The sequence below is a fragment of the Miscanthus floridulus genome, chromosome 2 (genome assembly GCF_019320115.1).
Source record: "Miscanthus floridulus cultivar M001 chromosome 2, ASM1932011v1, whole genome shotgun sequence".
In the NCBI taxonomy this organism is placed as follows: domain Eukaryota; kingdom Viridiplantae; phylum Streptophyta; class Magnoliopsida; order Poales; family Poaceae; genus Miscanthus; species Miscanthus floridulus.
Genome location: NC_089581.1, coordinates 70,429,955 through 70,442,342, shown reverse-complemented (window position 1 = coordinate 70,442,342; position 12,388 = coordinate 70,429,955). Strand labels below are relative to the sequence as shown.

At 46.9% G+C, this 12,388-nt stretch overlaps 1 protein-coding gene across 1 annotated transcript; it reads right to left on the bottom strand.

Annotated features, from left to right (window-relative positions):
* Positions 1-231: 231 nt before the first annotated feature.
* On the bottom strand, positions 232-5,382 carry LOC136539087 (histone acetyltransferase GCN5-like). The gene is made up of 13 exons (XM_066531020.1): positions 4,831-5,382; positions 4,664-4,728; positions 4,512-4,592; positions 4,185-4,256; positions 3,703-3,871; positions 3,261-3,304; positions 3,059-3,158; positions 2,887-2,955; positions 2,309-2,363; positions 1,787-1,902; positions 1,206-1,299; positions 966-1,107; positions 232-649 (listed from the first exon to the last, which is right to left on the bottom strand). The coding sequence occupies exons 1-13, from the start codon at positions 5,308-5,310 to the stop codon at positions 586-588; spliced, it is 1,551 nt and encodes a 516-aa protein (XP_066387117.1). The 5' UTR covers positions 5,311-5,382; the 3' UTR covers positions 232-585.
* Positions 5,383-12,388: the final 7,006 nt, after the last annotated feature.

Sequence of the window (12,388 nt, the reverse complement as noted above, 5' to 3'; positions counted from 1 at the left end):
CCTTAATTCATGACTTCACATCTTACTTGAGGTTTTCTTTAACAGTCTACTCTCTCCGTTCCAAATTGTAAGTCATAACGAAATATAGGTTATATATATATATATATATATATATGGCCATTCGCTGCAGATTTAAACCACCGCGGCTGCAAGGCTTCTAGTTCATGCTACAGTCTTGACAAGGGCAACCAAATGTAGGCAGCTGTAGCGGCTTGAAGCCTCAGCGGACCGGGTCATAGTAAAAGCTGCATATCTACAAAAGCCAAAACAACTTACATTTTAGAATAGAAAAGAGTACAAAATGCTGAGTAGGTTATAACTTGTACTACTTCTCCAACGATGCTGGAAAACATCTTTACCCATAAGGTGCTAGAAACTACATAATCTCCTCAATCTATATTAGTAGGCCCGCCAGGTTGAGCCCCAATATGTAAAAATCAGTGTCCCTCCTGGTTAAAATAAAGAGAGCATGCTAAACTAAAAGTTCATAGCCGTGCGGAACATTCAGCAAGGCGACAACCATATCAGATACAACTTAATAATTTTACAACATGCGACAACAATGTCCAGTGAGCCCATGCCAGTCTAGTTCTTGGTTGAGGCTTGTGTAACCAGTGAAGCAATTTTGGTCGAGAAGAAATTTTCAAGCCTGCATGACCAAAAACAACAAAATCGACAGTCACATGGTGGATTCCAAAAGCTTGAGGTAACCAGAGGGCAGAGTTGCAAGGTTTTCAGCCCTAGTCTGCCAGCTGGTGTAAACTGTATCAGCCAGATTTAAGCTGGGAATTGTGCCATTTAGAAGATAGAATGGCATGGTTGATTATATAGGTTAGATAATGTGAACATGATAGAACAGCCAACTAGAAAATCTCCGAAAACCAGATGTCACTCAGTTCTCAGCTGACTGGCCAGGAACATACCCATCCCTGGCTGCGAGAACAAAGTACATAAAAAGAACTCACCGTGTCGCACATTTGTAATAGATAGTATCTGGAGAATTGTAAGTTCTTGCATTGTTGAACATTCTCTTCATGTCGGCTACAAACATCTCTAGGGTCACATAATATTGATCAGAGTCGACTCTTCTTAACATCGTCTTTAAATCTGCAGACAGGCATGCATTTTAAACACTGGTTGTTCACCTAAATAAAATGTCACTTTGATTGTATAAAGGAGTTATAGACCCTGCAGTTCAAACTCACCAATAGGATCTTTGATGATATCATAATAGTCTGGAACATCTCGTGAATCCACAGGCTCTTTAAATGGCCAAGCATCAGGATGTTCACTCAGATTCTGCAATGGGATGTCCGTGTTACAAGTAAAAACAAATCATTTGATGTCTTTCTCAATTTCATATGAGCAGGAGTACGTCTTTTTAGCTGATTTGCCATATCTTTGGTATGGAACTACATAAATCTATGGTTGGTATCAAGGTACATCTTTATAATATGTTCAGTGCAATCAACTTGTATGAACTACCCTCTCCGTTCCAAATTGTAAGTCATTTTTAACTTTGTCCTAAGTCAAACTTCTCTAGCTTTGACAAGTTTATAGAAAAATATGCTAACATCTACAATATCAAATAAATACACTATGAAAACATTTCATGGTGTATCTAATGGTTCGATGTTGTAGATGTTTCTGCATTTTTTAACAAACTTGGTCAAAGTAGAGAGGTCTAAATTTGGACAAGGTTAAAGTGACTTGCACTTGGAATAGAGGGAGTACTATGTAACATGTACCATCTGCTAAGATTTGTGCAGATAAATAGATAACTTGCCTTCAACAATGTCCGCATAAGGTTAGTAAGTTGTTGCCTGTAAGTATTATAGTCTGGGGAGAATGCTGATCGTGATTTAGAATGACCCCACTGATCAGGCGTCCACCCAGCTTCCCCTGCATCACATTAATGGCCAAGCTCATTACTAAATCAACAGTAAAGACATAATAAAAAAATGGAAATAAACAGCTTTCTCTTACAAAGATAGGTATTGTATGTTTAACAGTCCCTAGTATTTACTCCTCATGCTTTTACTTATTTGAGATTTTCAAAACGAACCAACACTAATGCACTCAGAAATTTGAAACACCTTTTGAATATATCAGCTGCAGATAATTCAGCATGCAGCATGTTTATAAAATCGGGATTTTACCAAATTAAAAATACAACATCCAAGATGGACCTCCTAAATGCCAAAACTTGATTATAGAGGGTGAACAATAAAATATCCAAGATAGTCCTCCTAACTGTCAAAAACTATCAAGGGCGAACAACAAAACAAGTCTGAATATAACAACTTACTCAGACCAGGGATATCTTCTGGCTTTATCAGTCTTCTTGGAATGCCAGCTTCTTTCTACAAAGAAACAAATATGAGATACTTATAAATGATAGATCTTACATTCTTACTATTCTTCATTTGTATTCGTATACTATCTAGCACAAACCCAAAGAGAACAAAATATGCATGGTGATTGGTGCAGGCAAGCCTCATTCATAACAAGCGTACCAGCCTCTTTTCCTAAAGGTAATTTCTGTGCAGCTGACAAAACAAATTATTCCTAGAAGTAATTTCCTCTACAAAGAGAATCAACTACCGAGTCTCTTTATACCTAGCAATCTAGCAGTTTGCAAGTGTACTTGTGTTGTTTTGTCTTGTTTGTGTTGTTTCGGGGAGGATTTTTTTTTCTCCTTGTGTACTCTCCTTAACAAAATGATACGAAATCTTCTTGTGTGTTCGAGAAAAAAGAAGTTTCTTTGTACCTAGCAACCTAGCAGGCCCCCCTCCCCCCCCCTGGGTTCCTCCAGAGTACAAAAATAAGGGGTGTTTAGATGAAGCACACCCCAATATAGTTGAGCCCATGAGGGAAAAAGCTAACCTTCTGAAAATCAATTCCTGGATAAACAATATGGCAGTTAGAAAGCTCTCTAATCTTCTCATCAATGGCCTGTAGAAATGTAATACAGTGAATGACAAAAGGAAACAGACATATTTAATCATGAGCTGGATGCATTGTGTTTAGTGCAGTCATTAGCCTATTATTACTTTACCTGCCTTTGACGTCGAATCATTGTTGCCAGATCAACATATGGCAGCTTTGGGTCAATTTTACACTCCATCAATATTCCTCCATCATAGTCTTTAATGTACCTAGAACCAGCAAACTGTTAAGTTCAACATTGGCAAATAAACTCCTAAAAAGAATATGGAACGATTTAATTGGAAACAAAGACATGTAAATGACAGGCTTACCCTTGCCATCTTTCTTTGTCCAATGTGATCTCCTTTGTGAAACCCTATACGTTGCCAATGAGAAAATAAGAAAAAAAAGGGCAAATCACGTCCTTTTGCAATGCAATTTTTTACTAACAAGTATGAAAACAATTATTTTGGACGTCATACCTAAGAGAATTAATCTATACCTGACTAAGAAATTGCTTGCAGATAAATTGGGACGTTAAAGTTCAAATTGATATTAATGATTATACAGGACATTCAATCCAACCCATCAATACTCCACATCCTTCTAAAGCATAAAGAGGTCTTTAAGTATTTTGAGTTATATCTATAGTGTGAGGTTAGGTGTACTACGTATGTCACACATGTAGTTTCTGAAGTTTTTTAGTTACTGATACATGCAAACAAGAAATTGAAAGAAATAGATTATATAAAGTAAAAGGTCAGGCAGCCATACCTGCTTTACAAAATAGCCAACAGCATTATTATCAGCATAGGTTAAGAAATGTGTGAGCCCATCAGCATCCCGTGCATGTTGCTTCAAATGATTCATTAATCTTGTTCCATAGCCTTTAACTTGCTCATCAGCTGTGATAGCACAAAACGCTATTTCTCCAAACCTCTGGCTATGATTTCCAAAATAAAAATTAGCACAATAAAAAAAAATGCGGGATAAACAAAAGCATGCACATGTTTCCATCCTACATTCTAACTTGCCAGCTGTTTTAATATTATCAAAGCAGTGGATTTCCTGAATAAGTGCGAAGTTACAATGCAATATCTTGATCGGCCAACATTTGCTCATAAAGTGAGTGGTGTCAGTTGCGAGCCATTTGCTTTTAGTTGCAAAGAACTATTGGATCTTCAAATAGAAAGAGCGCATATGAAATATCAAATATAACATAACAAATAGTAAAGTAACCAAAGTGGCAGCATTACCTTGCATAAGGGCGATAAGTAATGCCTCCCACGACAATATTGTTCCTGATAACCATCATTGACTTGTGCGTTCTGCGGCATATGGCACAAGGAGTTAGAGCCTATTTGGATGCTGCCTCCCAGGCAACTTTTCTCCCAGGCAACAATCTAGACCACAGGCAGATGAAATCTACACCTGGGACTGCATGCCTGTGCCTGGCAAGTTTCCAGGGTACTAAGCAAACAGGCCTTAACTACCACCGAAGGAATTTAATCTTATTCCAATTTCCAAAGCCGCAAAGATTATGAGTAAATGCTAAACCATAGGCGGATTATATTGGGCATTACCTATCCATGACAAGGCGCACAATATATTCTTTGGGCATATTAGGAAGCTGCCGGGCGAAGATATTCTTCAAACCTACCAACCTGCGGAAGACACATAATTCATAAAAACTAGCGCCATACTGCTCAACAGAGTAGTCAGAAATGCTACTAACCATATCATGTGTTCATCAACACCATCGTTAGAATAACAGAGAAATTTTAGCCTTCCCGAATCTTCCTGAACAGATTCAACTGTCTCAGACTCTCCGCCACAAATCAACTGATACTATCAGCGGGCAGGGAAAAGTGAAACAAAATAAATAAAAAAAGAAGCCTTGACCTCGCGTTTGAGGCCCTCCTCACGGGCGCTGTACGCGCCGCTGGTCTGAAGGTTGTCCGTGAACAACCCCTTTGGGTCCTCCTTCCCGTCGCCTGCGGTCGCCGAGCCGGGCTCCGGCTTGGGCCCTCCGCCCGCCGCAGCCGCGGCGGCGGCCGCCGCAGCAGACACTGATGAGGAATCCGGCTTCGGAGGACGGCCGGAGGCGGAGCCCCCACCCGGCGCGCCGTCGAGGCGCGCGGCATTGAACGTGTGGAGCGAGTCGTCGTCGTCGTCATCGTCGGAGTGTGAGGAAGATGGAGAGGACGGGCGGGAGGGCGAGGATGGGGCCGTGGAGGGGGATGACGGCGCGGTGGTGTCGTCGTCCTCGTCGGCGGTGGCGTCGGAGAGCGACGACGGGGGGAGCTTCCGCTTGCGGTGGGAGGCCCCGCCGCCGGAGGTGGCGCCGGAGTGGGACGGCGACGGCGCCGCGAGGCCGTCCATGCGGGAGAAGAGGGGGGAGGTTCTAGAAGGTTGGGGGGTTAGGGTTCTTCGGGAGATCTGGGAGCGGAAGCTTCCGAGGTGTTCCGCTTGTTCGCGGTGCGAGAAGAGGGGAGAGAAGGATGTGCTTCCGAGTTTGGACATCGGTTGTCTCACTGACCCGTGGGACATGCAGAAATTGGACCTTGTCACTGCATTTGGGACCCATCAACATTTTTATTTAATCACATTTAAAAATAACCAACACAACTTTCATTTTTAATTCTAACAACGGTAACATAGTGTTGACAAACAGCCTGTTCGGCTGGGCTTATACGATCACATACGATCGTAGATTATAAGCTAGAACAGTATTTTTCTCTCATACCAAACTAGCCAAACCAGCCAGCAGTAAGATCATTTACGACAAAACGAAACCGGCTGAAAATCACACTGCCATACCACGCCATATACATGGTAAGGTGTGTCACGCTAAAACGCGCCAGATACCAGCGTATACTTTGCATGAAAATTGTGTCATGCCATTTCTATTGGTCCGTTGACAAGACTCCTCTTATTTTAGAAAAAAAATATATTTTATATAAGGTCATATGGAGATAATTTTTTTTAAAAAAATATAGTTTTTGATGAGATCTAAAACTTTCTAGCATTATACTTATTTTTAACTTTATAGTTGTAGAAGTGTGTAATTTAGAAATATGTATAACATACTTTATGGATATTAAATTATTTGTCATGATAATTTATATTAGTATTTATATGTAGATTTAAGAGAGATTTTTTTTATTATTTATGATGACTAAGATGGATAATTTATACAAATTAAAATGTGTTACTTTATTTTTTTTCATAACGACATATATAGGTAAGAATGCAAATGTAGAGGTTACTTTGTTTTCTTATTGTGAGAATATGTAGATTTTTTTTTACTACCGCATCTTATGAAAATTATTCTAACAAAGCCTCCGTTAAAGCCTCTAATTAGTAATAATAAGATTGCTTCAAATGTGATAATGATATGAAGTTCTCTCTCAGATTTTTTAACATATGCATGGGATTTAAGCCAAAAAAGAAGCGTCCTTGCAAATTGGTAGGCTTTTTATGGCAAATACAACAATATAAATAAACTTCGACAATGTTAGTTGCTCTTTATGTAGTGAGGCAACCATGCTAAGGTCACTCTTAGGTAAGTGATGTTTCTTCCGATCAGTTTTGCTGCTATTATAGATTCAGTTTATTGCATACTTCGTGCATAAATGCATTATTTGTTTGAATGATGTTATCATTCCTTTTCAATGTATTATTTTTCTCCTTCCGAGTCAGAGTTGGTAGCCTAAAAGTAGAATCTCTATCACATATAGACCAACCGGAGGAGCACAAACTAGACGACCAACCTATGAGACTTTATATTGAGAAGAAAGTAGCACCTAAATTCAAATCGAAGAGAACTCAAACTTGGTGGCCTAGGCATACGTCCAATCATTCAATAAAATTGCTAAGCTCCTTGCAACCTCTACCCCTAGACAAGCCTAATTCTTGGACCTGTGTTGACCCAACCTTGTAGGGTTCACGGGTGATGCATTGGAATAGTCCGACTTTATGTAACTAACAAGAGCAGAGAAAGTCAAGGATACAAAGTTAAGCCCCACAACATGCATCCGCAAACTGCGCAACTAGAGCATACAAGAAAGGCAGTTTTTTCCTTGTACGTTCCCTAAGATCCGCAAACAAAAGCCTGCTTATCATCTGAAAACAAATGATTCTGTATTTGGCCTGGAAGTCAACTTTATGTTGCATTATGTACCTAGTCCTGGCTGCTATTGGATCTTCTGGAGGTGCGCCAGCAAGTAACACCAAGTGCTACTGTATCCTCGTCCGTATCCAATGACTGCAACATTCAGTTTCAGCCCTGACATAGATGAGATGAGAGCTAGGAAAGTCCATTCAACCTTAAGAATCATTTGTTTTCAGTTTGAAAAAGAATAAAATTCTTATTGTAATTAGTGCAAGACAATCTATAGATACAGGATCCTTCTTGCAAGCAGCAGTGCTGTCAGGATCCTGAGCTCGGCGAGAGGAGGAAGACAATACACACGTGAACACGAAGTAGACACACGCGAATTGGTGCTGCGAAGCGGCAGCGTTTTCTGTTGCTTGTTCTCTTTATTTAAAGGAAGTACATGCATGATTATATGGAAACATATGACCGAGCTAATCCCGGCATATTCGTGATAGGCAGTTGCCATCCCAACCACCTGGGACATGCCGCAATCCTTGCGTGGCCGCTAATGGCGCTAACCGCCTCTACCTGCTATAGTTAGGAAACTCAGGACTTATCTCAACAATCTCCTCCTAAGTCCTAGAGCAACTAAATTAAAATTTTCATGCCGATCCCGTCACGGAGTTCATGAAACCGACTGCGTCCGAGTGCCTTCGTGAGAATGTCACTCAACTGCAGCTCAGTGCCAACGAACTCGACGTCGATCAGCTTCCTGTCACAGCATTCCCGGATGAAATGAAACTTCACATCTATGTGCTTACTCCGGTCATGGTGCACAGGATTCTTCATCAGTGCGATGGCGGACTTGTTGTCCACCTTGAGCTTGGGCGCGATGACAGCTCCTCCGATGAGTTCAGCCAGCAGCCGAGCCAGCCAAACCCCTTCACATGCAGCTCCAGCAGCCGCAATGTATTCCGCCTCGCAAGAGGATAGTGCGACCACCTTTTGCTTCGCCGACTGCCATGCAATCGGCCCGCCGGCGAGGAAGCTGGTGCTTTTCCTGTCATTGACATCTCCTGCCAAGTCGCTGTCGGAATAGCCCATTAGGTGTGGCGCGGTGTCCCTGCCTCCTCCCGGGTGGTAGTGCAGACCCCAGTGCACCGTGCCCGCAACATAGCGGAGGACTCGCTTGACAGCTGCGAGATGCTCTTGCCGTGGCGCCTCCATGAACCTGCTGAGGTAACCCACCGAGTACGCCAGGTCCGGCCTGGAGTTGCACAAGTACCTCAAGCTGCCAATAAGGCTGCGGTACTCGGTGGCGTCCACGCTCGACGTCGTACCCTCCTTCAACAGCTTCAGCCTCATCTCCATGGGTGTGACGCTGGCATTGCATCCAGCCAGCCCCGCCTTCTCAAGAATCTTGGTGGCGTAGGCACTTTGGCGGAGCATGATCCCTTGAGCTCCCTGGGTGACCTCGAGGCTAAGGTAATAGGAGAGGAGCCCAAGATCACTCATGCGGAAGATGTTCCGCATCTGCATCTTGAACTTCGCCATGGCACCTGCATCACCACCTGTGATAATTAGGTCGTCGACGTACACGCCCACGATCAGGCGTCCTCCTCCTTCGCCACGGGTATACATCCCGTGCTCGTCAACACAGCGCGTGAACCCGAGCGATAACAGCTTGGCATCGAGCTTCTAGTTCCAGGCGCGCGGAGTTTGGCGAAGTCCATATAACGCCTTGTGAAGCCGGAGCACCTTGTACTTGTACTTGTCGTCGACGAAGCCAGGAGGTTGCTGAACGTACACTTCCTCCTGGAGCTCCCCGTTCAAGAACGCCGATTTCACATCCATGTGATGGACGCCCCAGCTGAAATGCGCTACGATGGCGAGCAACAGTCGCACTGACTCCAGCCGGGCAACGGGGGCGAACACCTCTTCAAAGTCGATGCCGGGACGCTGTACGTACCTCTTGGCGACGAGGCGGGCCTTGTACTTGGCGATATTCCCGTTCTCATTGCGCTTGACTTTATACACCCATTTGAGCCCGATGGCGCGGTGTCCTCATGGAAGCTCCACCAGCGACCAAGTTTCATTGTCACGGATCGACTTCATCTCCTCCTCCATCGCAACAACCCAGTTGGGGTCACCGTCGGCTTCTTTCAGCGACCTGGGCTCCTCCATGCTGACTGCATGGAGTTCAGCTTCAACGACGTCGCAGTTTGCCAGACCTAGAACGGTATCCGTTCTGAGGATATTGTCCAGCCTCCTGTACCTATGCTCCACGTCCTCGTCATCATCAGCGTCGAGGTGGGGATCATCGCTGAGAGGCGTCGCAAACTCAACCTGCATCCCTGTGGGAGCGATCGGAGTACGTGGCGATGGTGTATCGGTGGATGTAGCTGGTACAGATGATGTAGCAGGTGCAAAGGACTTCTGGGCGGTGGACGGTGTCGCAGGTGCCGACAGTGACGCATCCAACGGTAGTACGCCAGTAGTACGATGCTGGAGTTCATACTCCTCCTCGATGGTGAAGGGCTCTAGGTCGAGGTCGATGGAGGTGTCTGCCTAGTCCCAGCGTGCGCTTTCGTCAAAGATCGCGTCGCGCGAGATGTGGACTCGTTCCGTCGTGGGGTCGTAGAAGCAATATGCTTTAGACCTGCTCTGGTAGCCGATGAAGACGACCTTCTGGCCGCGGTCGTCGAGCTTGGTGAGGTGCGGACGAAGACGCTTGATGTAGGCGATGCATCCGAACACTTTCAGAAAGTGCACGAGGGGTTGCTTCCCATACCACGCCTGGTAGGAGGTCTTCCCGTTGAGTGCGGCCATCGGTGCCCGGTTGAGGAGGTACACTGCGGTGTGCACCGCCTCCCCCCAGAAGTGTCTGGGCACACCACACGCGCGCATGATGCTTCTTGCCGTCCCCACGATCATCTGATTCTGGCGCTCTACTATGCCATTTTGCTACGGCGAGTAGGGAGCCGAGAAATGACGCTGGACACCTTCACCTGCACAATACTCAGCGAATTCGACCGAGGTAAATTCACCTCCATTGTTAGTTCGTAGAACCTTCAGCTTCTTGCCCGTCTCTCGCTCGACGCAGGCCTGGAACTCCATGATCACCGCCGGCGCGTCTGCCTTGGACCGCAAGAGTGTGAGCCACATATAGCGACTCATATCATCTACCAGCAGCAGGAAGTAGGCGTTCCCAGCTGGTGTTGACGGCGTGATCGGTCCACATAAATCGCCATGGACAAGTTCAAGCTTCTCCTCCACTCGGAACTTTGCGGCTTGCGGGAACGAGGTGCGTTTCTGCTTTGCCAGCACACAATCTTCGCAGACTTGATCTACATGATCAATCACCGGCAGTCCACGCACGAGCTCGTCGTGCCCCAGCTTCCTCAGCGCCTGGAAATTGAGGTGCCCATACCTCTCATGCCAGCGTGAGCTGTGAGACACACCGGCGAGACGATATTCATGTCGAGGTAGTATAGCCGACACGCCGAGCGATGCACCTTGGCGAGGAGTTGTCGCTGCAAGTCGTAGAGGCGCAGGATCCCGGACTCGATGTCGACCTTGAAGCCGTCCTCATCCATCTGCCCTAGGCTGACGATGTTGGTGGTGAGGCGCGGGATGTAGTAGACACCGTCGAGGCGACGGTGTTCCCCGTTCTTACAAGCGAAGAGGATGGTGCCCTTTCCCTCGATGGCGACCACCGATCTGTCACCGAACTTGACAGTTCCGGCGACACCGGTGTTGAGCTCAGCGAAGACAGACCATGACCCTGTCATGTGGTTCGTCGTGCCAGTGTCAAGCACCCAGCGGCGAGGCCCCACGGCCTCCTTCTCCTCCTCGCTAAGATGGAGGCAAACCTTCCATTCGATGAGGTGAACACGGGCCTCAGCTTCCGCGGCGATGTACATCAGCGCCCCTTCTTCTTCGGCCTGCGCGACATGGGCCGCGCCCTTCTTCTTCCCACGGCACTCCTTGGCCCAGTGGCCACTTTTGCCGCAGTTGTGGCAGAGAGTACCAGGTAGTGGCTTCCCGCCACCAGCGTTTCTAGGGCCCGCGATCTGGCCGTCGCGGCCATTGCACGACGAGGATCCTGCAACGCTGCGTCCACGTTCGCGCCCACGGCGCTTCCCGCGGTTGTTGGAGCTGGAGCCGCCACCAAAGTTCTCCTGCTCACGGCGTGCCTTGCGTTGGGCTTCCCAGTCTTCCTCGTAGAGCATCAAACGCCCCATGGCGTCCGTGACCTGCTTAGGCTTGGTGCGCTCCTTGAACACGCGCAGCCATCCGACCACCTCCTCGATGGTGACCTTGTTTAGATCAAGGAACATCTCGAGGGAGACAACAGCTTGGTTCAACCTTTCAGGGACCACTTGCAGCAACTTCTTCACTACCTCGGTGTCGGTGATGTTGTCGCCGAGGAAGCGGAGGTTGGTGGCGAGCGCGGTGATGCGGATGCCGAACTCGTTGATGCTCTCCCCTTCCTTGAAGGAGAGGTTTCCGAATTCCCGACGAAGCTGCTGCGCGCTGGCATCGCGAGCGCGTTCGTCGTCGATCCGCAAGTTCTTGACTGCGTCCCACGCCTCTTTCACTGTGCGCTTGACGGCGAGGGTGCTCCAGAGCTCGGAGGGCATCGAGCGCAGAAGCCCAGCCATCGCCTGTCGGACGTCGTGGTACTCATCTTCGTCGGGGTCCTCGGCGATGCCATGGTGGACGACGTCCTAGACTCTGAGGGTCTGGAAGTTCACCTCCATGACCAGGGCCCATTCTAGATAGTTTGTCCGGGTCAGCATCGGCCATGCGACGTTCACCGATGGTCGCTCAATGATGCGCTCGACGACGCGCGACCCAGCGTCCCGGTTGCGCGAGCGGCGGCTGTGAGAGCGGCCACGGTGACGTGGCGGCGATTTCGATGGCTGGACTTTCTTCTCGTCGGAGGCGTCACCAGTCAGCAGCTTCTTGGATGGTGAGTGCGACATGGCGACGTCGGGTCCTGGCTCTAGTACCAAATGTCAGGATCCCGAGCTCGGCGAGAGGAGGAAGACAATACACACGCGAACACGAAGTAGACACACGCGAATTGGTGCCGCGAAGCGGCAACATTTTCTGTTGCTTGTTCTCTTTATTTAAAGGAAGTACATGCATGATTATATGGAAACAAATGACCGAGCTAATCCCGGCATGTTCGTGATAGGCAGTTGCCATCCCAACCACCTGGGACATGCCGCAATCCTTGCGTGGCCGCTAATGGCGCTAACCGCCTCTACCTGCTATAGTTAGGAAACTCAGGACTTATCTCAACAAGTGCAAACCGGTTGTCTTCTAGAAAAGAAAAGCTACCAAGTGCCAGCA